At 37.0% G+C, this 27,680-nt stretch overlaps 1 protein-coding gene and 1 long non-coding RNA gene across 2 annotated transcripts in view; one reads left to right on the forward strand and one right to left on the reverse strand.

The window, feature by feature from the left end:
* Window positions 1-486, reverse strand: part of LOC143729368 (uncharacterized) — a 34,901-nt gene extending 34,415 nt beyond the window's left edge. Inside the window, exon 1 of the long non-coding RNA XR_013199991.1 lies at window positions 395-486. This is a non-coding gene — a long non-coding RNA (uncharacterized LOC143729368). The remainder of the gene's footprint in view (window positions 1-394) is intronic.
* A 102-nt stretch (window positions 487-588) lies between these two features.
* pdgfra (platelet-derived growth factor receptor, alpha polypeptide) lies at window positions 589-26,668 on the forward strand. The gene is made up of 29 exons (XM_077220554.1): window positions 589-814; window positions 3,399-3,477; window positions 3,666-3,926; window positions 4,007-4,255; window positions 5,256-5,422; window positions 6,735-6,897; window positions 7,146-7,332; window positions 7,780-7,895; window positions 8,044-8,334; window positions 8,506-8,769; window positions 9,710-9,840; window positions 10,005-10,173; window positions 10,304-10,493; window positions 10,649-10,764; window positions 11,648-11,774; window positions 11,976-12,172; window positions 12,860-12,954; window positions 13,952-14,084; window positions 14,459-14,563; window positions 14,756-14,866; window positions 15,098-15,251; window positions 18,371-18,531; window positions 20,199-20,314; window positions 21,120-21,242; window positions 21,391-21,502; window positions 21,597-21,696; window positions 21,795-21,900; window positions 23,295-23,533; window positions 24,596-26,668. Exons 2-29 carry the CDS (start codon window positions 3,420-3,422, stop codon window positions 24,738-24,740), a joined length of 4,386 nt encoding a protein of 1,461 aa, XP_077076669.1. The 5' UTR covers window positions 589-814; window positions 3,399-3,419; the 3' UTR covers window positions 24,741-26,668.
* The last annotated feature ends 1,012 nt before the right edge of the window (window positions 26,669-27,680 follow it).

The following is a 27,680-nucleotide window of genomic DNA, read 5'->3' on the forward strand; positions in this document are numbered from 1 at the left end:
ATGTCCCTTTTCACAACAACACTGCACTCGTCACAAAATTAAACTATAGTATCCGAGAAATAAAAATGACAGAACAAACACTGCAAAGTTGAAAGTTGCAGAAATGACGGAGCAACAGCAAGTGAAAGTCAGCTTAAATCAATATGCGTAAAAGAAAGTGCAAATAGCTGCAGCAGCAACCACCACTGAAAAGCGCAAGCATCTAAAAGCTGAATATGAAGAATGAAGCGTGATGATAAGGTTAATCGAGTTACTGAATGTAATTGGGCATTCCCAATTCTTTGATTTCTTTCCTACCTAAGCCTCTATAAAAACACTTTTAATGGGTCACTTGACTTCATTGTCCCCCGAAAAAATATCCCTTTATTCCAAACGGGCCCCCTCTTAGACTTACAAAAAACATATGGTCCTTTTCTTCTCTGCTCGGAGCACCTCCTTCAGAACTGCAGAGCACGGAGTAATCTGACTCCTCTTCGGAGCTGCAGTGTGAAAACACTGACTCTTATTTTGAAAAACGCCTGGGGCAGCGGAGAGAGGAGGGACCGTTTCCTGAGAGTTATTTACTTTGAGCCTGATGATTAGTTCTCTGGGAAGGATGGACTGTAACATTGAATCAATTACAGGTTGCTCTTGTAGAGGCGCATTTGTGTGAGTGGCCGTGGTGCAGGACGGAGGAGCACAGCACAAGGGAGAGGATTACTACTGCTTTACAACTGAGGACCCTTGGGCTGATTAGAGTATTTTACAAGAGCTTTGCCATTCATTTTGGCAGTTCTTTTTTTATCAAAGGGAACAACCAAAAGGGATTAAAAAGGTATTGTATGTTTCAATTAGTTTAATTAGTTTCTTTTTTGCATTTTCTTTCATGCAAAGTTTCCACCAGACGTTCAAAAACATTTGAGCACAATTGCACTTATTCAGGATTAGACTAATTAAAGCTGTTCTTTTATTTCTTTTTTTAACAATTGCATTTTGAATTTATTTAGTTTTCTCCATTTCTGAGACGACCAGTAAAAAACATAACAAAAAAATAGTTTAGCCCTATATTAAATTGTTTTACTTTTAAATGATAAACGGATTTTCATATATATTTTTTTCATAAACGCTCACAATGGACAAGTCAATCATTCGTTTTCATCTCAGAAAAAATAAACAGATTTTTCCACTTTGATTCTGGACACCATCGAGGAGGATATATACTTGTTTCCCCAAAGGAACCGCAGTATCACTCGTAAAGTCAAAGCCTGGTTGTGCTGGATCCCAGTTGGAGCCACAGGCGCGCAGCTGGGGGTGTCTCAGCCCTTGGAGAGGCGCAGCACTGGCATCTAATGGCAAACACATTTCAGACTGGATTTTGAGCCTTGTTTACCCATCACAATTTAAATGGGATGCCCATGACCATTCTGGAATACCCTTCTTTGGATTAGTCAGTGGGATGGATATTTATTTATTGAGGAGCGTTGAAGTCAAAGCACGACTGAGGAGTTTAGTAAAACTTCTTTGCCGCCTTCTGCGCTGAGTTCTGCGTCGATGATGAATCTACATGAATGGGGAACTTCTCTCACATCTGGATTAACTTTATGCATTTTAGGTAGTAATTTCCAAGGACCAAGGAGACCATGTTGCTTTGACTAAAATAAGGCTGTAACTGGATGAAATAAAATAAAATAAATATTTTTTCTTTATTTTTTTCTGCAGCGATTACAGCTGCTCTATGAGACTTCACCTCACCAGGCTATCTTTAGACCGCTTTCTTTTATTCCCATGGAAATCGTTTTTACGCGTGAAGTAACCGGGTGTTGGATGGCACCCCTCGCTCAGCTGTTGCACGAGAGTGTGAAGCGCAGCGGATCTGGTGTATTTGGCAGCCAGTTGCGCATCTTTGTGTGGGCGCCCGGAGAAAAGTGCGCTCAGACACCGCTGGACAGATGAGCGGTACCAAAAGCTCACGCGTCTGCCATTCCAGAATTGATTCCCACAGCAATCCAATTGATTCCCAAATAACGGCACAGAAAGGGGTCGACTAATTACAGTCTTACTCAACACCCCCGGATTCACCAAGGCCAATTAGCTTGAGTGGGGCTGATATGAGCAAATGGCAGAGCTTCAGTCTTCTCTGGGCTGTAAAAAAAAAGAAAAGAAAAGAAAGAAAAAAGTTTTTCACCCCTCCCTTTGAAGTAGACCTTGCGGTATCATTTTTTACAAAAGTTTTAACGAACTGGATATGCTTTCATCAATTATGTAGGCCTACCTTGATATTATTATTATTATTATTATTATTATTATTATTATTATTATTATTATTATTATTATTATTATTATTATTATCATTTTACAGAGAACCAATTAAATAGGTGGTGCATTTTTTAGGATAATTAGGTTTAGAAATAACAGAGATGACCACTTCAGATTGAGTGACACTGGCTGTGTGCTGAAGCGCTGATGGAACCCAGGGGTCTGAGGATTAGACAGACAGAGATAAAACACAAGCGCGTGGAATGTCTGATTAGAAACTCGGCAAGGCAAGCGTTTAAGACCAGTGACGGGACTTTTGAAATCACAGGAACAAAAACAAAATGCAACAATTTGTGCTTCAGCACTGTAATCTTGTCTACGCACTTTAGTCTTATAGTTCATAAAACGTTTGAATATAAATGGTATTTCAGATGGCCAAATTTAATTGCATATTCATTTATACCAAGAAAAAGATATATTTTAAATAAATGAAACCGTCAACCACTCAATAACCGTCAATAACTCCCGCTCAGAGTCATATAGACTAAGCAGTACAAAGAGAAACTATTCTTAATAGTGAGATATAGGCTACTGTCCATATGAGCTGTTATGTCTTATAGGCTATTTTAAGGAATCCGTGTGGTTTACGGTTTAAAAAGTTAAAATTTTACTAATGTAAACAAAATATTTTCGCAATTTTTGGAACATTGACAAAAACAACAACAACCTAATATCTGTTGATTCTACTTGCTGCGGTGGTCTGTCGGGGGAAATGTGTAGGCCTAGTACTGTGTCTCCACCTGCTGGTCAAAAAGCTGAAGCTGAACAGATCTATACAAGCGCTCCCCGACAAAGAGTCTGGCGTCAGTTTTACTGACTGAACAGCGTCCAGACTCTTAAAGACATTTTATGCCTTGGCACTGAATCTTTCCAAAACTTTCTGCTTCCGATGATTCAGGCTACCTGAGCTAATAGAGGTTCATCTTTTACACCGAATTAACCACAAGAGATCAAACCCAGAACTGACACAAAAGAACAAAAAAGTTTAGCTATATATATAAAAAAAAAAAAAAATTGTATATATATATATATATATATATATATATTTTAAATATATTTTCTTTCAAATATTTAAAATCGTAACATCTCTCTCCCCCTTTCAGCTGAGCACAATCAAAGTGACCATGGGATTCCTGGAGACACATCTCGTTTTGGGGATTGTCTTACTAGGGGTATTTTCAGGTATGTGGAATAAAAAAAACTACTAATATTACTAATATAAAAAAGGGTTCTTATATATATATATATATATATATATATATATATATATATATATATATATATATATATATATATATATATATATATATATGCATGCTTTTTAAAAGCTACAGTATAATTAATTAAATACATTAAATATTACCCTGCAGATGTTTCAAAAGCTCAGCCGGTCATTAATTCAGATAAAGAAGAATTTATTCTGACACCTCATTCGGATTTCAACATCACATGCTCTGGAGAAAGCAGAGTGAGATGGGACGAGCCATTACCGGACAACAGCGTAGTGCATTCCGGGTTTAATCATAGTACTTTGGTGATCACTGATGTTGAGGCTTTAAACACACGTCTCTACACCTGCGTATATGCGGATCAGCCTGAAAGCTACGCTGATATCTACGTTTTTGTTTCAGGTAGCCTACGTTATTGTTCACGACTAGCCTATATTACAAATTAAAATTGTATTAAAAATAACTCACCTCTTGTTCCACAGATCCTGAGGTTCCATTCGTGTCTGAACCTGCTGAGACAAATGAGATGGGCATAACTATCCCATGCCTTGCTACAAATCCACATTCTCAAGTGATTCTCAGAGACCTGCAGAGTGGAGATGAGGTTTCTTTGTTTTATGACCACAGGATCGGCTTTTTCGGCAAATTATCAGCAGGTCAATTCGTTTGCGAGACGAACGTGAATGGCAAAGCAGTGAGGAGCAGAGTTTATAATGTGACAAATGAAACGGGTAATTAATGCACAACAAATAATTCAACATTCAAAGTGTTTAGGTTACAACTTATTTCGATAGTCCACTTTAGACATTCTACCAACTTTACATACAATGTAAAAAAATTATATGATCAATTAGTTAGAACAACATCTTTTTTTACATTGCTTTAACTCAATTAGTTAAGCAAAGTTTTTTAATAGGTTATATAAGATTCAACTCATTTTTTTAAAAGTCAGTTCTATGTAATTTATGTTGAAATGACTTAAACATCCAAGTTGAATGTACTTAAAAATTTAAGGCAGCACCTTTTTTTACAGTGTATAACTTAGCAACTTCACATATCTCTTTGCAACAGCTAACTCTTGATTTGATCAGGGTAAGTACAATAAGTTGACGTACTTGCAAAGTTACTTACAGTCAGTAGAATGTCTGTTGGGGAGCATCAAAATAAAACGTTAGCAGATATTAAGCAGACAAGTCTATACTAATACTCTAATGACTGGTCGTTGACATGTATTTGCAAAAAATACTTATAATTAGTAGAATGTCTAAAGTGGACTATTGGAATAAAGTGTTGTCTTTTATTAAAATTTCGAAATAATGGGCCATAAAGTGAAACGTTAGGTCATAGCTTTGACATTACATGAGTACCCAGGGAGATTACAAATTCTTGTTGACGAAGAGATGATGACATTTTGAGTTGGGGTGGGCCGCAGGTGTGAGATGCTTACACTTGCTTCATTTTGGATCATCACACACCGCATGCTACTCATAAGAACATTTAGTAGCTGACGAAGGCCACTGCGTAAAGAATTTGTACAGGAATAAATCAAAATGATTGATAAAGTGATTGGGTGTTTCTGCATTGGTCTTGGGCTAAGTTTAAGTCCTTGCATCAAGTAACTGGTACTGTTTTCACTCACACATGTTTTTATTATTAATAGAAGACTAGTAAGCAAAAATTAGTTTTATAACAGCATTGTTCATTTATTGAATGTTTTTGATTGTATTAAAGATGACGACGACGATGAACAGCATGTGAATAAGGATGAACAGCAGGGCTTCAGCATACAGCTAAGAGCCAGTATGGAGTATGTGAAAGAGGGGGATGCTGTCAATCTAACCTGTGAGACTCCTCCTGGAAAGGCTTTCCACCAGCAGTGGCTGCATCCCCGAAAACAGGCAAGCACCTCAACCAAGAATCGTTTTTTTTTTTCTCTCTCTCTCTTTCCCTCTCAGTTTTGTACTTCCCTAATATATGCAAAACTGGCTCCTCTGAAACTCTAGAACTGAAGACTTCTGATGTGATGCAGAGGTGTTTTCTGGTGTAGTATTCCTTCACTCTTTATGTTACAGTAGGGGAAAATGCAAAAATTGAATCTTAAAAAAAGTGTAGGTAGAAACCTCAAAGGAAAGGAATGACACTAATTTACTGTGTACTTTGACCTATGACCTGCACGTCCTGAGTGTGTTCAGGACAGATGTGTGTTTCTTACTGGTCTTGTGTATCCACATGTGTGTGGGAATATAGAAAACGTTGCATGTTTAGGAAGGATTTTCCTAATATAAAAGATGCCTGATAGTTAGAGTTGTTTTTTGGTTTGTAATATTTGTGTGTGTTTGATGATTAATGTGAGTTTCTAATCAAAATGTGTTTGTTCGTTTGTTTGATAGTTATTTATTTAGTTGTCATTTAGTTTGTATTTGATGATGAATGAGAGTTCCAAATCAAAAAAAATGTTAGTTAGTTAGTAATTAAAAATTAAAGTGTGTGTGTGTGTGTGTGTGTGTGTGTGTGTGTGTGTGTGTGTGTGTGTGTGTGTGTGTGTGTGTGTGTGTGTGTGTGTGTGTGTGTGTGTGTGTGTGTGTGTTTGTGTTTAAATGATGATGAATGAAAGTTCCAAATAAAAAAAAAATGTTTTAGCTTTGATGTCAATTTTTGTTTACTTGGTGAGTTCCAAATCATAAGAAGTTAGTTAGTTTTTGTGTGTGTGTTTGTGGGAAAGATGTGTTTATATTTCAGTGTGATATAGCTCAACATCCATGTTTGTTTTTAATGAGTCTGTCAGAAGCATTATCTTGAAATAAGAGACATTGTTTTTTGAAAGCAGTGTGGAATTGTGTAGATAAGTTCCAAGTCCTTGTCTGGTCTGGAGCTGTGCTGGTTCTGCTGGGGTTGTTTACGATGAGTTTGCTGCGCTTGTCTGATTGCAGCCCTTTAAAGACTTGTGTAGAGCTGATTTATCTCCAGCAGGCTGCACTGAAATATGGGTACAGACTAGCCCTGGAAGAGAATATGTGTTACAGAGGCTAAAGTACATCCTTGCAAAGAAAAGACTGATATAAAAATGGAGTAGGTTAAATAGATTACAGAAGAAAAAAAAAAAAACCCTGCAAATAATGTGTATCATAATTCCACATGTGCACAGTAAACACAATGTGTGTAATATTGCTTTTTTGAATTATTTTCTCTCCTCGTTCTCTCACTGTTCAGGCCAGAGAGGCTGTTCCGATAAAGTTGGCTTTCCCAGACAAGGTTCAGTACATCCTCAACATCCCAAAATCCTCTATGGCAGACACTGGACACTATGAGTGTTCTGTAACCAACCAGTTCACTGGACAAACCAAGTCCAGCAGCCTGGGGATCACAGTCCACGGTATGTACTTCCCTTTCTCACTTAGATTCTGCACACCTCTGCTTTCACCATTAAAACCAGTAAACGGAGATGGGATGAACAGATGTGGGGTAGACAATCAATCAATGTTCTTTCTTTCTTTCTTTCTTTCTTTCTTTCTTTCTTTCTTTCTTTCTTTCTTTCTTTCTTTCTTTCTTTCTTTCTTTCTTTCTTTCTTTCTTTCTTTCTTTCTTTCTTTCTTTCTTTCCTTTCTTTGCGTCCTTCCTTAGAGAGCTCTTTTGTGGAACTAATATCTAATGGTATTGGGCCAGCGGAGGTTGCGTCTCTTCTGGAGGAAAAAGAGTTCACCATTTACATTGATGCTAACCCTGAGCCAAAGGTCAGGTGGTTTAAAGATGGCCTTCAGCTGGATGACAGCTACATCTCTACCAAGACCACTCATCTGGGTGGCTTCAGGTAGAATTTCACAAAATACACAATATTTCAATAATCTCTATTACTGATAATATTTCTATGAAATATATTATAATATATGAATGTATTTCTTTGATAAGGTATTATGAAGGTTTTATGGGAACACTTTTTATTAACCTAAATAAATAAATGCTGTAAAAAGTATTTTTTTTTAATATGTAAAAAATTTACATATACAAATACTATAAAACTTTTATATTTAAAAACTTTAAATTTTTAGTTAATTTTTAAATATTCATGCAACTCGAAATGTTATAAATATATACGAATATGTACAAATTAACATTGAGTTAAATTGATAAATGCTGTAAATGTATTGTTAGTTCATAATACCTAATAGCTTATAGTAACCTTTGTTAACAAAGCTTTGTCACCAGTTTCATAATACCACTCAAATAACTGTAATGATTATGTCTTTTTCGTATGAAGGTATGAGAATATTCTGGTCTTCCGCCATCCCATAGAGGAGGACAGTGGCATCTATGAGGTTGTTGCGTCGACTGGCTCTAGGACTTCAAGATTTTCATTCAAACTACTGGTTGAAGGTATGATTATATAAAACAGCCGAACTATGTATGAAGTGCCTGCATTGATTCAGAAACCCAAATCTAAAGCATTGGTATGCATGAGAGGTGTATGAGAAAATTAAATACTTGTTCATATCATGATCAAAGTGTTTTTTTTTTTGTACAGCCATATATCCAGAGCTGCCACAGTCAGTGCTGGCTCCAGTGATGTGGCCCCAAAGGGAGAGCATGGAGGTGTCTCTCCACTCAACTTTCAGACTCACATGTCGAGGTCAGGCCGAGCTCACTTGGCACACCCCTGTTTATCTTCATGATCAGACCGACTCTGAAAAGAAAGGACTCTTCATCTCTACTGTGACTGTTGGCAATGCGACAGCTGCTCACACAGGAGAATACAGCTGCAGCTATGACCTCAGCAACAACACTGAGGAGACCACCATCTACATCTATGTGCCAGGTAGCTAGTGATTTGGATTTTTCCGCGTCTTATTGTACAAGCTGGATTGCTGCAGTGAAGTTGTTTGGAAAAAAAAAGTATATACAATATATTAGTATGAAGCCTTTTGTACATGGCAAACTGACATTGAATTTCTTCCCTTCAAACATTTTGATTCATAAACGCACACAGATCCACAAACGCCGTTTGTACCATCCATGTCACCTTTTGAAAACCATGTGTTGAGTCATGATGAAATGGAGATTCCCTGCCGTGTGACAGACCCCAGCGCCAGCGTCTCTCTGATTCACATTGAGACCAATCAGGTTCTGCCCAGTGTCTATGACAGCAAGAGAGGTTTCGTTGGCCTCTTCAGCGCTGGGACGTATGTCTGCAGGGCCCTCATTAAAGGACAGGAGAATGAGAGCATACAGTACATCGTTCACGGCTGGACAGGTCAGTTTATTTTACAGTTTAAAAAAATCGACATATTCTTAATCCAAATAATTTCAAAACAAGATTTTACTTGAGAAGCAAAATTGGAAAAGAGGAATATTTTAATTGTGTTTTTCTAAGGTTTTTGTTTTTGTATATATATATATAACCTTTTTAAATTTTTTACTGGAATAAACAAGACAAAAAATGAATTGTGTATTTAATTAAATGCGTTAAGTGTTTATATAGTCTCCTTAAAAACAACTTAATTTATCTTACACTAATTTTTTTTTTCTTGCAAGGTTCAAGAATGTCTAATCTAAATATCTAGTTCAGTCATAAAACTCTAGAAGGTGCAGGCTGATTGGTCCTTTACATGCAATCTGCAAGCAATCACATCGTTACCGCATGGCACAAGATGACTGGCCTCTGCTGATACTGCAGCCAGTGAGATTGCTTCCTCAACATTTAAATAGTCTGGTTTATTGTTTGCTGTAAGCTAGTCCTGCAGCACCATCAGAGATCCTCTTAAAACCTCCCACCTCCCCCAGCTCCACCTGCCTAGATCTGCTACGGGAATTATGTGTTTCTATTAATGCAGAAGCAGCAGATCTTCCATGCCCACAGCAGTGTGTATTTGTATAGTTTAACAGTAGCAAGTCCATACTTGCAACAATAATCAATAGCAGCAGCAGCAGCGTAGTAGATCTAGTCCTAGTAGGCTTCTACTCTGCAGAGACCAAACACATTAAAATTGCCATTTTCAATGACATGCTTAAACTATTCAGAGTTGTCATGATTGGAAAAATATATATATATGTATATATATATATATACAGTATATATTTGGTACATGTTTTGGTTAAATGTTTCCGCCCTTTTTCAGGAGACAATGAATTTTGTTTCTTCCTCTGCCATGCATTAAATCAACTGAATTTGACTTTATTATATTGTTTCTCAGGAGGGTCTGATTTGAGAGTCGAGCTGCAAGCAGAGAAGAAGGCTCTGCTGGCGGGTGAGACAATCACTGTTGACTGTGTGGCCAGAGGCAGTATGATGTTGGAGGATCACTGGAAATACCCTGGGAAACTGGTGAGATAAACAGCAAAAAAAAAAAAGTAAATTAAATAAAAATAATAATATATATACTTCACCTTCCCACAAATTTTATTTAACCTAGATATATAAATAAAATAAAATAAAATACAAATTCAAATTATTATAAATTATATTCTGCCTCTGTCATTGTCTCTCAGGCGGATCGAGGAGTAAAGACCGTAAAGGAGAGTGAGCGAGATCTTGAGATCCATTATACTCTGAGAGTGACGAATGCCTCACCGAAAGACAGCGGCGTCTACGCCTGCTCCATAACTAACATTAACAGCAACGAGAGCCAAACCAAACAGCTCACTATTACAGTCTACGGTACAGAGATCACATATACACTCACACAGACACACGCTATAAAATACACATGATTTTCAATGTGTGGCAGATTCACACTTGCATACGTGACAGTGATTAATTTGCATTCCTAATCTGCCCTAATGTACAGATCATGAGTTTGTGCACATAAATCCATTGATTGGTCCAGTGGAGACTACTAGTCTGGACGAGGTGCGAGAGTTCAGGGTGGACATAGAGTCTTTACCCGCCCCCAAAGTCACATGGTTAAAGGACGGCTCCGTCCTGGGAGACATTGCTGCAGAGATCAGCACCAGCCTCCTGAAAATCAGCGAAACCAGGTGACCAAAACTTCCACCTCACCAACCTCATCTGAGCAGCTGTGGCATGCTTACATCTGTATTTACAAGTGACTAAAATTGCAGTACTTATAAATTGTATTTGTGCTTAAATATTTTCAAAGTGTTGATTTAAAGCTGTTGTGTGGTTTGTTCAGTTACCAGGGTGTGTTGACCCTGATCAGGGCTAAAGCAGAGGACAGTGGGAACTATACCATCTGGGCAGAAATAGGCAGCCTGAGTACCAGCTACAATTTCTACCTTCAGGTTAAAGGTGGGACCTTTTTTTCTGTACCTACAGGTTCTTTCTGTCACTCCTTTGTTTACCTAGATTTACATGTGTTTGCTTTTGCCTCTGCTTGCTGTTGGTTTATCTCGGTGCACCTCTATATCTTTCTTCAGCACTCTTTACATATGTTTGCATATGTTTTTCTTGTTGTCAACTGGAGGATCTTTGTCAAGCAATCTGTAGCTACATGTACTTACAGTACAAATGCTGGATTTCTTATGTTCTGTATGTGTTCAAAACAGAGGTGTAGAAATTACTGAAAATAATTACACCATGTTAAAGTAAATGGTAATGTTTAAAAATGCTACTCAAGTTTCCACATTTAATTGTACCTAATTATGTTAAAATTAGCTTTTTAAAATTGACCGATGAAATCAAGAGATCTTTGTATTAAATAAACATTAACTACAATTCAAGGCTCAAAAAATAAAGCTCAAGGATATTAAGATATTAAATGGAAATAATGTCATGATACCTGTTAAATTAAAATTAATATTAGAATATTGTGAAATATTATTACAATTTAAAATAACTGTTTTATAGTTTAATATATGTTCAAATGTAATTTTTTTCTTTGTGATGCAAAGCTGAATTTTCAGCATCATTACTCCAGTCTTCAGTGTCACATGATCCTTCAGAAATCATTCAAAAAACATTTCTTCCCTAATGAAAAAAAAAACAAAATATATTTAAAATACATTTATTTTATTCCAAGTATACTACAAATCCATTCCATTTGCTGTCACTTTTGATTATTTTGATGCATCCTTGCTGAATAAAAGTATGAATTTCTTTTTGTTGCCAAAAAAATGTGATGGGGCCAGGAAAAATGTTGGCAAGGAAAGTAAAAATGTGTCTCCTCTTACAGTTCCCCCTGTGATTGTGGACCTGATGGACATCCACCATGGCTCTGCTGCAGGTCAGGAAGTGGTGTGTACTGTTGGCGGCTCCCCTGTCCCTGACGTGGACTGGTATATCTGCAAAAACATTAAACAGTAAGCAATGTTCTTTCTTGTTTCGCTCTGTTACCCTACAGGTATTGGGATACAGGTATTTCTGTCTTCCTTCCTTTGATCATCATTGCTCACTCTTTCCTTCTATAAAAGCAGTCCAAACTGGTGACACAGTCACATCCCTAGAGTTTAAAGTTAAGTCACCATAATGACATCTGACCTCACTTTTCTTTCCTTCACCAGCTGTGCCAACGATTCCTCCCAGTGGATACCGCTTCCGATCAACTCTACGGACATCACTGTGGAACTGCAAATGGATGTGTACAACCACATTGAGAGTCACATCATTTTCCACCATCTTGAGAGCACGATTGCTGTGCGCTGTATGGCCAGAAATGACATGGGTGTTGTTTCACGGGAGGTTAAACTTGTGTCAAATGGTAAGAGGCCTGTTCTCGTCTCTACAGAGACTGCTTTTGAAAATTTTAACAGCCACAAAGTTGATTTTTTAAACCAATCCATTCATCTGAAGTGCTCTAAATCTCTTAGTGTCACTGTTTGTCATGCATTCATAGGGTAAACAAAGTTTCAAGCTGATTTGAAACTAATTTGAATCACAGGTGTACAGTTTATTTAGGGATGAATTTTTGTTTTGTTTGTTGAAATTTCATTCATTGTAAGGAAACATCTCCGTTTGTGTGTAATTATCTGTTCATCAAGGTGCTTTAAACTCAGCAAATGCTACTTGTAGTAGTCCTAACATCTGTTAGCCTCATTTCGTGCCTGTCTTGTCAGGCTCCCCATGTCATTTTCCTGTGATAGATTTCTCAGGTGGACCTTCCACTGCTTTTAGAAACAAATCCATATGTGTTTACACTAGTTTCTGTTGGCAGGGGTTTCGCTTCACTAAGTTACAGTGCTCACACTGGGCACCTTGATTAACACAGCATACAAAAGCTATGCAGTTCAAAATGTTTATACTTGTATGATGACATTATTAGGTACATTATATTAGCTTTAGCTCAAGGAAAAGCTAGTTTTGTTGCATCAGTTTTCATAGATCAATTTTGTACCATATCCTTTCATATTTCCACCCTCCACTTCCTCATTGCTGCTGGTGTGTTCAGGTCCGCACTCAGAGCTCACTGTGGCTGCTGCTGTTCTGGTCCTGCTGGTCATTGTCGTCATCTCACTCATTGTGCTGGTCATTATCTGGAAACAGGTACTCACTCATTCATCCACTCACTCACTCATTCACGTTGACTCATTTATACTCAATCACTTGCCTCATTTACTTACACTGACTAATTGACTCAACCATTCACCCACTCACCCTTTTAAATGCTTATTTATTCATTCATACTTACACTACCAATCAATAGTTTGGGGTCTGTAAAAACCTTTTTAAGAAATTAACTTTTATTATCCGCAGGATGCATTACATTGATAAAAGTGACAGTAAAGACATTTATAATGTTAAAAAAGATGTAGCTATGTTTCAAATAAAGACGGTTCTTTTGAAATGTCTATCCATCAAAGAATCCTGAACAAAAATGTATTACGGTTTACACAAAAATATTAAGCAGCTCAACTGCTTAATATTGATAATAATAAGAAAATAGTATTAGAATATTACAGTGATTTCTGAAGGATCATGTGACACTGAAGACTGAAAATTCAGCTTTGCCATCACAGGAATACATTACTTTCTTGTGTAGATTCAATTAGAAAACATTGTAATAATGTTTCATAATAATACGTTTTTACTGTATTTTTGATCAAATCAATGTACTGGTGAGCATAAGAGCAAAAACATTAAAAAACGTACTGACCCCTAACTTTTTGAACGGTAATGAACCTATTTACTCATTCACTCATTGCTATCATTTAATCACTCACACATTCATCCACTAACATGCCTATTCAAATATTCACCCACTGATGCACATATTCACAAATCCCCCTTTCTTACAATCATTCTTGTAATCACTCATGCACATTTGAGGTATGAATAGACCTAATGCATCAACACAGTCATGTTAGCTTCTGTGAGGGCTGAAATGAGATTGTAAACTGAACATATGTCACATTGTTTGAGTGTGAATGACACTTCTCACTTCTCAACCTGAGTGTGGAACAGCCTGACTGTCCTTCAGTATCTGTAAGCTCTGTTCCTGACCACATGCGAATCACCCTCTCCTTCTGCATCTGTGTTACAGAAACCACGTTATGAGATCAGATGGCGTGTGATTGAATCGGTCAGTCCGGACGGTCACGAATACATCTATGTTGATCCCATGCAGCTTCCATATGATTCCCGCTGGGAGTTCTCTCGAGATAGCCTTGTTCTGGGTGAGTCGCAGTTGTAGTGAATCAGTCCACCATGATCTTGTCTTGTGGATTCAGTGTGGGTCAGCCATCTTTAAGTGACATTTTGTTGTGGTCGTGTGCTTGATGGGATTGTGGTTTTGTAATCTGATATCATCATAATCTACTGCACAGATTATATTTAGGTGATTTGTGTGGTGACTGTGCAGACTGATTGAGGTTTTTGACTCAAACATACAAAATGGTCTTGCACAGGCAACCATGGTAATACTGAAAGTTACAGAAAGCGCTTTGTGTTTGCATGCTCTCTTACACTAGATAATGTTTCTGTGGACTGTGGCATCCTCTGGTTATGCAAACGAGTTAAAAGTTTGTATGTGTGTGTGTGTGTGTTGCAGGCCGTGTCCTGGGCTCCGGAGCTTTTGGGAAAGTGGTGGAGGGCACTGCTTACGGACTCAGTCGTTCTCAACCTGTGATGAAAGTGGCTGTAAAAATGCTTAAACGTGAGTTAATTGAAGTTTGACTAGTAGTTCTGATTTGCATATATAAAATGCATGGTGGGAGAGTATTTTTTTTACAAGCAGGATGATAAACACAGCAATATCTCATTTATGAATTATGACGATTAATGATATTAAAAGGAAATTTTTGTTGGCAATATGGTTTTATAATTAGTAATATGATCGCTTCCTCAGCGACAGCACGCTCCAGTGAGAAACAGGCTTTGATGTCAGAGCTGAAAATTATGACCCACCTGGGCCCTCACCTAAACATCGTCAATCTTCTGGGAGCGTGCACCAAATCAGGTGAAAATGCACAAACACACAGATAACAAAGACAAACAGACAGTCTCTAGGGTGGTGTCTTCTTGGTTTGTGGATTTTTATTGTGTGGTGTTTTAACAGGCGGAGTTAAGTGCAATGTAGAACTTTAACCTCCTGCTTTTAGACATTTCACAAGTCTCTGATAATATTAGACCACTTGTATTAACACTGCTCTCAATCTCTCTCTTTCTTTTTGTCCATTTCTCTTTTCAGGTCCAATCTATATTATCACAGAGTATTGTTTCTATGGAGACCTGGTGAATTACCTCCATAAGAACAGAGATGCTTTTCTCAGCCGCCACACAGAAAAGGGCAAAAAAGATCTAGACATCTTTGGCATAAACCCAGCCGATGAGAGCAGCAGGAGGTCAGCCAACACACATACCCACTCAAAAGATGTGATTTGCTGCATAATAAATGTAATGTAAATGTATTTAAATGTATTTTTTAGGTTAAATGTGAGGAATTGTTTTTATTTAGCTCTTTAATCTAATTGAAGATTAGGGGTGTCAGATTTGCAGTCTAATTGGGTGAGTGAAGACATTTATGAGAGGAGAGAGATAAAAGACAAGTAAAGAGGTAGAGTTGGGGTGTGGCGATATACCGGTATTGACGGTAAGTGAAGACATTTATGAGAGGAGAGAGATAAAAGACAAGTAAAGAGGTAGAGTTGGGATGTGGCGATATACCGCTATTCACGGTAAGTGAAGACATTTATGAGAGGAGAGAGATAAAAGACAAGTAAAGAGATAGAGTAGGGGTGTCGAGATATACCGGTATTGACGGTAAGTGAAGACATTTATGAGAGGAGAGAGATAAAAGACAAGTAAAGAGGTAGAGTTGGGGTGTGGCGATATACCGGTATTCACGGTAAGTGAAGACATTTATGAGAGGAGAGAGATAAAAGACAAGCAAAGAGGTAGAGTAGGGGTGTCGAGATATACCGGTATTGACGGTAAGTGAAGACATTTTTGAGAGGAGAGAGATAAAAGACAAGTAAAGAGGTAGAGTTGGGGTGTGGCGATATACCGGTATTCACAGTAAGTGAAGACATTTATGAGAGGAGAGAGATAAAAGACAAGTAAAGAGGTAGAGTAGGGGTGTCGAGATATACCGGTATTGACGATAAGTGAAGACATTTATGAGAGGAGAGAGATAAAAGACAAGTAAAGAGGTAGAGTTGGGGTGTTGCGATATACCGGTATTCACGGTAAGTGAAGACATTTATGAGAGGAGAGAGATAAAAGACAAGTAAAGAGGTAGAGTAGGGGTGTCGAGATATACCGGCGGTATTGACGGTAAGTGAAGACATTTATGAGAGGAGAGAGATAAAAGACAAGTAAAGAGGTAGAGTTGGGGTGTGGCGATATACCGGTATTCATGGTAAGTGAAGACATTTATGAGAGGAGAGAGATAAAAGACAAGTAAAGAGGTAGAGTAGGGGTGTCGAGATATACCGGTATTGACGGTAAGTGAAGACATTTATGAGAGGAGAGAGATAAAAGACAAGTAAAGAGGTAGAGTTGGGGTGTGGCGATATACCGGTATTCACGGTAAGTGAAGACATTTATGAGATGAGAGAGATAAAAGACAAGTAAAGAGGTAGAGTAGAGGTGTCGAGATATATTGACGGTAAGTGAAGACATTTATGAGAGGAGAGAGATAAAAGACAAGTAAAGAGGTAGAGTTGGGGTGTGGCAATATACCGGTATTCACGGTAAGTGAAGACATTTATGAGAGGAGAGAGATAAAAGACAAGTAAAGAGATAGAGTAGGGGTGTCGAGATATACCGGTATTGACGGTAAGTGAAGACATTTATGAGAGGAGAAAGATAAAAGACAAGTAAAGAGGTAGAGTTGGGGTGTGGCGATATACCGGTATTCACGGTAAGTGAAGACATTTATGAGAGGAGAGAGATAAAAGACAAGTAAAGAGGTAGAGTGGGGGTGTCGAGATATACCGAAATTGACGATAACTGTGATATTTAAAAAATTAAATATCTTTATCTTGTTAATTAGGGGTGTCGCAATATACAGGTTTTGGCGATAACCTTAATATTTCAAATGAATAGCACGCGTATTATAAAATGGAACATCAATTATCCAGTGCCTGTCTATGGTTAACATCCCAACGTACAGTAGGTGGCGGTATTGCACCTAAACGCTGGTTGCCACCCGTCATAAAACACAAGCAGTCACAGCACGCAACTGCGACTTCCGCGTAAAAGAATGTCGTTGGATATGACAGATGAGACACTCTACCCACACTCCAAGAAAGTTAGCTCGGCAGTATGGAAGTTTTTTGGATTCCGCAAAAATGACTCGAGAATCAGAAATGTTACATTAACCTGTTAACCTTTCTGTGCTTTTTACATCCCTCTGGGTTTTTAGTCCAAAATTGTGCTCATTCGGATAAAAACTTTACTTATGGATTATCATATGTTTACTTCAAATATCTTTTATTTGACCCAAAATAGGACGATGTGAACATTATGGAGCGCTAAACTCTCAAATGTAATTTATGTTTCATTCATACTCAACGCCGGAGGACTGAAAGACTCATGAGTAATACGTTTCAGGAAATCCCTGATATAGACAAAGACTTCCAGCGATCACTGTCGCTGAATAAAACACAGATATACAGCAGACACCTATTGAAGAAGTGCATACATTTTTGGTCAAGATCTTTTATTGACAATGCAAGAGTAAAGCACTCTGTAAGGTCTACTCCAGCACATCCCAAAGACTTTCAAAGAATTTAAGGTCTGGACTCAGAGGTGCCAATTCATGTGTGAAAATTATTCTTCATGCTCCCTCCCAACCATACTTTCACAATTTGAGCCTGATGAATCTTGACATTGTCATCCTGGAATATGGCCTTGATGTGTCTTCATACATGGTTGTTAGAGAAATTAAAAGCTACAGACTCCATCAATTAGGGTTAGAGGAGCTGTTGGCAAACATAGAAACATAATATTCACTGCAATAATGACCCAATCATTGAGTCTTAAGCATTTGCCTATTTAACTTAACTTAAGTTTTTAAGTTCACAGTTTTTATTACAGCTTTTTAATTAATTAATGAATTCATTCATTAAGTAATTAATTAAAATAAATGAATGAAAAGATTTTCAATAGTTTTACTTTTAGTTAACAATAAAACCACTCCCATGAGCAGAATATATGCAGTCCTGCCTTAATTTGTCAAAATTAGGTATCTTTGGAGGCAGCATTATGCTCACAAGGTTTTGGAACAAAACAAACGTGAAGTTTGTCACCTTTAAAAGAAAATGTAGATGGTTACTTGGCCGTATGTTGTAACCCACAGTGAGAAGATTGGTGATCTAATCTCTTCACATTCACTTATATTACACATCAGATTGTTCTGCTATAAGATGATCTAATCATTCATTAGCGTGGCCAACTATACAGATAGTGTGAGTGTTTTCCCCAGACTTATTATTTCTGTATTTATGTGTGTGTGCAGCTACGTCATCCTGTCTTTTGAGGGGAAAGGTGATTATATGGACATGAAGCAAGCAGACACCATGCAATACGTCCCCATGCTGGAAATGGGTGAAGCTTCAAAATACTCTCCCATCCAAAGATCAGACTATGACCATCCTCCCACTTACAGACAGTTAATTGGTAAGAGAACTCTTTTAAAGGAATAGTTCACCCAAAAATTAATATTCGGTCACTATTTACTTACCCTCACTCTCATGTTGTTTCAAACCAACATGACTTTCATTCCTATGTGGAACACAAAAGCAGATATTTTAAAGACTCTTTAAAAAATTTCCCCATCCAAAGAACAATGAATGCGAACTGAAGCTTTCAAGCTTACAAGGCAAGCCATGTAATTCCAGAATAAAAGCTAATAATGGCTGAATACAAACAAAAGAATATGATAAGAGAATAATGAAGATTAAGTCTCATACCCGCAGAAGTTTTGTCGAAGGAATACAATAGAACATGAATGGCGCAATTCTCCTTGCCAGGCAATAGAAAATAGACTAGTAGATGTTTACAGGGCAATCAAATATTTTATTAACATCTTTTCTAAAAACTCACATGACAGGGTCTTAGAAAATGCTTCATAAAATTAATAGTTTTAGAGATATAATCCTCAGATTTTAAATGAAGCATGAGCAGATTTGTGGCTTCACTTTAACTGTGGTTCTAAGTTGTTATACCACATCTACATAATATTTTTATACATTTAAAATTATATTCTTAATATTTGTTATTGTTTTTATGTTTGATATTATATATCTCCATATTAATAACAGTCTGAGTAATTCTGAGTCTTGAACTGTAAACTCTTAAGTGTTGGCTTTCTAAATATATGTTGGTTATGTGTCTATTCAGAATGACCATAAAAGTTTCATAAAGACTGACTTGTGTGCTATTGCACTAGCTATTTATACATATATGACTATTGCAAGTCTTCTGAAGTCATATCCAAGCTTTGTGTAGGGAACTGGATTAGTCCGATCAATTGATTCATTGAAAAGATCTTACTCCATGAATGATTATTCCCGAAACATTAACTCATACCAAGCAGAGCTGAAGCACATGTCAATATTAACAGTGAAAAAACATCTTACATTTTTGGACTACATACAAATTTACAAAGCCATTGTATGACTTTAAAAACTTTACAAGTTTGAAAGCTCTAATTCATTGAAAAGAACATGAAAAACCATTTTGTCCCTGTGTGTTGTATGGAAAAAAGAATGTCATACAGGTTTGGAACAACATGAGGGTGAATAAATAATGAAAGAGTATTTATTTTTGGTTGAACTATGCCTTTAAGTATAAATCACATCTCCACCTCTTTCCTTTTCCTGTTCTGTTTTCTCATTCTTAATCCTCCTGAATCTTTTTTCTTTTGGCACTTTATTTTTCAGTCTATCCCTCGTTTACTGCACGTACTCCGGTTAGTTTGGCATGTTGTGCTCTAATTTGGCTTGGCTGGTTGTTGTAGGAAACACACACACACACACACACACACACACACACACACACACACACACACACACACACACACACACACACACACACACACACACACACACACACACACACACACACACACACACACACACACACACACACACACTGATGTTTAGCATGTGATAGCAGAGAGGTCCACCCATGTCACTACAGTCCGTGCACCCTGCAATTACAGATGGTAATTGTAGCGCAAACGTCTTAATGCATCCATCTGTCTGCCATTCCTCAGACTTTACACATACACAAAATCATTTTGAACATACAGTTCTTATTTAAAATGTTTGTTTGAATAACAGACGGTGAAGTTGAGAACATTCTCTCAGATGACACCAGTGAAGGCCTGACGACAGTGGACCTCCTCAGTTTCACCTATCAGGTGGCTCGAGGGATGGAGTTCTTGGCCTCTAAGAACGTAAGTTAAATCCTGTTTTTGCAGGATAACTCCCTCTGTCAGTTTAGTCTGTAAACATTTGCTTCAAAACACTTTTGATCTTGCTTATGCAGTTTAGACATAACATTGAGACATAACATTATAGTGATTCTGGATGTTTTTGCGGAGGAGGTGACTTGATGGCAGGTTTCTATGTTTGAGAAAATGGTTGCTTGTATGCACTGTGACTGTATAGTTAAAATACTTAGGATTGAGGGTTTGCAGAACTTCCCTGGTAAACTGAAACCTCTCAGTAAAAACGATGCTGCTATTTCATGTTATGTTGTAGCAACTATTAATTAGTCCTCTTGTTTAAAATTCGGTAACTGAGGGTTTACTAAATCTCATCTCACAAAGGTGGACTTTCTAGACCACCCTTGAAGAAAGACAGAGAGTGATGGCGAGAGTTGAGGAAAGGAGTTAGGTTAGGAAAGAGGTTGCTTAAGAATATTCTAGAGGAATCTTATGTAACTATGTATTTCTTTGTTAAACTTAGAAAATATTAGGACTGTTGAATAAAATAATAGTTCAAATAAAACCGATTTATAAAACTGCTTATAACTAAAAGAAATACACATTTTTAAGCCTTTTGATGGGGCTGTAAGGCTACATGACAAATGTGTACAAGACTGTGTTACATGGAATCGAAAGAAATGGTAAAAGATAAATAAATATGTTCGACCAACTCAAAAAAAAGTTCTATATAATACAACCCACAAAAACTGAACTGAATTTCTCTGTACCAAACACTCTCTTGTTTACTTCTATTTGTCCCTGTTTCACACAGTGTGTACACAGAGACTTGGCTGCACGTAATGTCCTGCTGTCTCAAGGCAAGATAGTGAAGATCTGTGACTTTGGGCTGGCCAGAGACATCATGCACGATAACAACTATGTCTCCAAAGGAAGTGTGAGTGGTTGTTTTAGTCCTAATGTGGTGTTTTTGATTAATAATCTTAGATTATGGATATATTCAGTGTTTTAACATGCCCTATTTTAGCAAAAAGAGCTGGAATAATCATCTTCTAATACTTCGTCTTTTTGTCTCTCACACACAGACTTTTCTTCCAGTGAAGTGGATGGCCCCTGAGAGTATTTTTGATAACCTGTACACTACACTCAGTGACGTCTGGTCTTATGGCATCTTATTATGGGAGATCTTCTCACTTGGTATGATTAATATAACCATGGATTTTTTTTTAGCATTTATTGACAAACGTTTGACAAATGCACAGTATATAATGTGTTTTTGTCGTTTCTGTAGGAGGGACGCCTTATCCAGGTATGGTTGTGGATTCCAGCTTCTATAACAAGATCAAGAGTGGATACCGAATGGCAAAACCCGAGCATGCTTCCAGTGAAGTGTACGTTCCATCTCGAAGTTTGCATGACTGCTTTGCTGTTCTCGGCTGCGGTTGCCGCAGATTGCCTGACCAATGTGCTGTTGTTTGTCTATGTGCAGCTATGAGCTTATGATGAAGTGTTGGAACAGTGAACCAGAGAAGAGACCGTCTTTCCACGGCCTGAGTGATACGGTGACCTCTCTGCTGCCCTCAGGATATAAGAGGGTAAGCCTGCAACATGGACACTAGATTGAGATTTATCACTCTCAAATGGTCTCAGTTTTATTTTGGATGAAATCATATTTAGGAGAGAATATTTCTCAGTCATTTACTAAAACTGTTTAATTATTTCTCTAACTAAAATATTTGTGCTTTTTTAAAATATGATTGAAAAAAGATTTTAATATACTTTATTTTAAAATATATATATATATATTTATTCTTAACTAAAATAACAATGAATTTGGGGGAAAAAAAGAACAAATAGGAACAAAAAATAATAAAATAAAAATAAATAAAAATATCTGATGTTGTAATTAATCTCTTCCAAGACATCTGAACCATGTATTTTGCCAAAAAGAACCACCAAATAAGACAAGGGGGTATCTGATTTATATACAAAAAATAACAACGATAGCCTTCTATATGAGATGTTCAGGGTAGCGTTAATCTAACATTGACGACACCACACTAATTAATTATGTTATAAGGGATGAAATCTACCCTGAAACTAAATTAAATAGCAATTTACAATAGTCATTTTCAAAAAATAAATAGTGAAATAAAATGCTACCTACTGTATTTATGCTCCATTAAACTATCTAAAACTAAACTAAAATTGAAAACTGTAATATAGAATTTAAAAATAAAACTATAATAATATGTCCCACCATGCCCTAATAAATGGCCCAGATAAAAGTACGGTGGAAATGGCTTCCCACTTCCTGTAGCTTAAATGCAGTGTGTCAATCTGGGCTTTGAGGCCTTGGGTATGTCTATGTCACCATTGGCAAAACTGCCAGACCGCTAACAGAGATTAGCACACCAGCGCTCCAGCTGGCTAACGCCCCAGCAAGGCGAAACCCAGCAGTGCTAATGACCAGGAGCATCCGCCAGCTCGCCATAATTGCACTATTAAACAGACACCACACGTGGTACTTCAAAACTCTGCTTCCCAGAGTCACACGGCCCAGGGAATAACTAGCTCCTGTTATAGCACCTTGGGCAGGGGCGTGGTGGGAAAAGCGGTTCGTAAATTGGCCTGTAAGCCCTCAAGTTACCACAGAACGCTTGCAGAAATGGGGCAGAACTTGGGGGTTGAGCAGTGTTTATGGTGACGTTGAAGTGCTATTTACAACAACCAGAAATGATTCAATTTCTCCCTCATTTCCTTCAGTACGACGCATTATAAGAGAGAACGGCAAGCTTAATTTGAGATTAACTACAATATTCATGTCACATAAATCCTATTCAATAAACTTGTTTTTCTACTTGTTATTGCTGTAATACTCTTTCAGCTGTACTTTTATGTTTTATTTGTATAATTTTTTTATATTACATAATTTTAATATGATTTTTTACATATTCAATTGTTATTTATAACTTTTCTTGGTGTGCAGTGTTATGAACGTGTGAATCATGACTTCCTGAAGAGCGATCACCCCGCTGTGACTCGGGTGCAGTGTATTGACAATGATGATGCGTACATGGGCGTGCTCTACAAGAACCAGGGCAAACTAAAGGACCGCGAGAGCGGCTTTGATGAACAAAGACTCAGCTCTGACAGCGGTTACATCATTCCTCTGCCGGACCTCGACCCACTGTCAAATGAAGACTACAGCAAGAGGAACCGGCACAGGTAGCCCACAAATTACATTATATTCTCACTTTGGGGTATTAGGTTAGAATGATGATTCTTAAGATTTTAGACATACACAACAGTTTAAAAGTTTGGGGTCAGAAAGATTTTTTTTCCAAAGAAATTAATACTTTTATTCACTAAGGATGCATTAAATTGCACTTTTGATCAATTTAATGCATCCTTAGTGAATAAAAGTATTAATTTCTTTAAAAAATATTACTGACCCCAACCATTTGAACTGTTGTGTATGTCCAAAATTAATTAAATATTACAAAGGATCTCAATTTAACATAAATGCTGTTCTTTTGAACTTTCTATTTCTCAACAAAAAAAAACAGGAAAAAAATGTATCACCATTTTCAAAATAATATTAAGCAGCACAACTGTTTTCAAAATTAATAATATAAATAAGAAATATTTTCTGAGCACCAAATCAGCATATCAGAATGATTTCTAAAGGTTCACGTGACAAAAAAAAATTGCTATTGAAAATCTTATAGCATAAATTTGTTATTTTTTCTGCACGATATTTTGGCCACCATATCGGTATCAGCCGAAATATGTTCATTTTTAATGTTATTGTTATCGGTCCGATGAGAATATTTGGTCGATATCTTAAAGCCGATAAATAAAATATTATTTCCTTCAGCTGAGACACTTCAGATGCGCACTGTTCGGTGATGGTGTTTAATTGCTTGAATATGATTGACATTTTTTTTTTTTTGATAAGGAAAGTTGGCCTTCATTGAAGTTAATTAATTTTAGCACTTACGCTGGTTAAGACTAGTTTGATTTATGTTGAAATGCTTGGGACATGACTTTTAATGGTGAGACTTTTGTTTAATCAAGCTCTCAAAAATTATTTAAAAATTTGGATTTAGATTTATCGGCCAATATAACGGTTATCGGCTTTCAAATTTATCGGTTAATTTATTTATGATTTTAAAAAATATCGGCCAATATCATTTCAACAAAATGTCATATTTATGACATATTTAAAAACTTTTCACTACTCAGTACAACATGAATGACTGAACTGTCCTCTCTTTTTCTCTGTAGCTCTCAGACATCAGATGAAAGCGCAATAGAGACAGGCTCTAGCAGCTCCATGACCAAGCGTGAAGGAGAGACCCTGGAGGACATCACTTTGCTGGACGAGATGTGCTTAGACTTAGGAGACCTGGTGGAGGACAGTTTCCTGTAAGAGAAAGATGCAAAGAGAGAGAGAAAGACATCTACAGACAAATTTTACTCTGATTTAAGTTCATGGATCTCTCCCTGCATCCTTCAATCATATTTTCCTCACTACACTCTATTGGAGCCTTCAGAAGAAGAAAAAAAACTTTGATGCGTGAATGTCATTGATGTTTTTGGATTAGACATCGCCCTCTACAGGTCTGGAGGAATGAGCTGTGCACCACAGGACTTTATGAGCGCTCTTGATGAGGCTCAGTAAGTGGTTAAGTGACTCTAATGAAGCTAAGACCAATGAGGAGGGGAAGTGGAGAATATAAGTGGTGATACTTGTTTCTGTATATCATTTCTGTATGTTTGTAATGTGTTTGTTATTGTGTGTCAGTGAATTATATGATCTGTATTTTGACGGGCATTCCGATCAGCAATATAAGCATGTCATTTAAAAGCATTTCAGTGACCTGAGCGGTTTCACAATTGCTACCTTTCAGATGAATCCATCTGAGCTACTAAAAAACCACTACAAACACTTAAAAACCAGCATAACTGAGTCAACATTCAACTATTTTGAATCAGGCCTGTTTTGTTTTTTCCTCTCACTCCCACATTTTTACAGAACCTTCTGTAATTTGAGGAGCAGTACACCAACTAAACAGCACAAACCCTGTAAGACATATAGGTTTAATGTAACTGATCGTATATCGTCAATGTCTCAATAAGTGTGGCAGTTTGAATTTTATTTTTGTACTATTTGGATAGAAGGGATATATTATTTGTGAATACTGGGTTTGGAAATGATGTAGTCCTAAATGAAGAAAATGGCAACTGTGTTTTGACCTGTGAGTCGCATTGTATTTTTGTAACTTCAACCTTAATAAGTTGCTGATATGTCACTATTTATAACATCTTTATGTGTGACCAAAGTTTTTTAACAAACTGAAGCAAGAATTTTCTGATTTTGTAACTATTATGTTAGTCTGAGGCATTACTGATATTCAAAGCTAATCTTTTAAAGAAGATGATCCAAATGAAATGGCTTATCTCAAAGAGTTTCACGGCATCTTTTTGGGCTTTTACCTAGTGTTTGAAGCTTGTACTGCAGTATAGTCATGAGGAAAGAATCTGTGAATCAGTGAAATCACTTGCTTATGTTTGAAAGTCGGTACCTTTTTCAGTTTTCTCTGATTCTGCCTCCGAGTTGTAGGCTACTTGTCAAGTGGATTTTATGAGCATTCAACCAAATGGAAATAGAGATAATCATGCCCTAGCAGAAGTGCTTGTGAAGATTTGTGTGACCCCCATACCCTCCCCCCCCCCCCCCCCAAAACTCAACCCACCCACCCCCTCCCAAGAGAGATTAAAAAAATCAGTGTAGATAAAATCACATAGCCAAATCCTGTACTCTTGAAGCATCTTAAAGACATGTCATTTAGATTTTCTTCCCTTTGATGTTATACATCACTGTTTGTTGTAAGTGTGTATCATTGTATAATAGGACTTCAGCATATCACTGCCTGCCCCCATCTTCACCCTCTACTGTGGCTTGTCAGGAGGAGAGATATATATATATATAAAAAAAACTGTTGCACTTTTTAAAACTCTTCTTTTGAATATGTTATAGCATTTCATTATTCTGCTTTGTGTGTGTTTGTGTGTTTGTGTGTGTGTGTGTGTGTGTGTGTGTGTGTGTGTGTGTGGACGTTGAAAATGTGTCTGTGCTGAAAAAGGAAGGTAAATGATTCTTAAAGAGACAGTAGAGTGAATGTTCTTGTGCAGGAAGAGGGGAAACAAAGGAGAGGTATGAAGTACATTTTATGGTACAATATGCGTAATGCTAGGTAGTTATTCCCTTTAACAGATGTTATTCTTTTGCTATAATATGCATTATGACCATGTACATTCAAAAGATTTATATTTCAATAAATGAAATTTAATTGACTCCGTAGTTGAGCATTTCTAGCTTTAAATTGTATTGTATTTTTGAGATCTTGCTCTGATTATAAATAACTCATGCAAGAGTTTCCAACCAGATAGATTGAGACAACTAGAGAATGTGATTATCTCATATAAATAAAAAAATCTAATATCTGGAATATTGCTATAGCACAATAAAGTCTGGCTTACATTCAGACAAGACTCACCCGTTTAAAGTATGCAGTTAAGATTTGGGCAAGTTGTCTCATGTTGTAGACTATATAATTTATATAATTTGTTAAATGCAGACTAGTCTTAGGTTGCATAATTGTCTAACTGTTAGTTGTTGTTTTTTTGGAGCAAGCAATAGCCATTTTTAAGATTGTATATATATAATATTCTTTTTATTAATTGAATTTATATTGCTTCCTATTTTATTTTTTATTATATATATATATAATAAAAAATAAAATAGGAAGCAATATAAATTCAATTAATAAAAAGAATATTAATTGACTATCAATAAAATAAATCTACCCAGATAAATATTCACTGGAGTAAGAAGTGTGACTGTGTGTGACTGTTTGTGACAGTCTCCCCTACAAATTATGCTAATTCTATGTAGATTTCTATTGAAGAATGATGTTGTAGTGAAGTGATGCCATATGGCCACTAGAGTGCGCAATTAGATCATATGTGAGTGTGTGTGTGTGTGTGTGTGTGTGTGTGTGTGTGTGTGTGTGTGTGTGTGTGTGTGTGTGTGTGTGTGTGTGTGTGTGTGTGTGTGTGTGTGTGTGTGTGTGTGTGTGTGTGTGTGTGTGTGTGTGTGTGTGAGAGAGAGCGTACTGTTTGTCTGTCCTTTGCCTGTTTTTTGTGTGTGTTTTTTTGTTTAAATATTGTTACAGCTGGAATTCGTGTGGAACCGCATTCGTCTCACCTCGTTAAACATCGAGTGAGTTTCTGGTTTTACAACAACAGGATATGCAAATATATGGATTAGGGAAGAGAACGAGAGAGGATTTTTGATAAATGTGAA

Source organism: Siphateles boraxobius, unplaced genomic scaffold, assembly GCF_051911475.1.
Source record: "Siphateles boraxobius isolate OS27281-9 unplaced genomic scaffold, OSU_SipBor_1 8, whole genome shotgun sequence".
Lineage (NCBI taxonomy): Eukaryota > Metazoa > Chordata > Actinopteri > Cypriniformes > Leuciscidae > Siphateles > Siphateles boraxobius.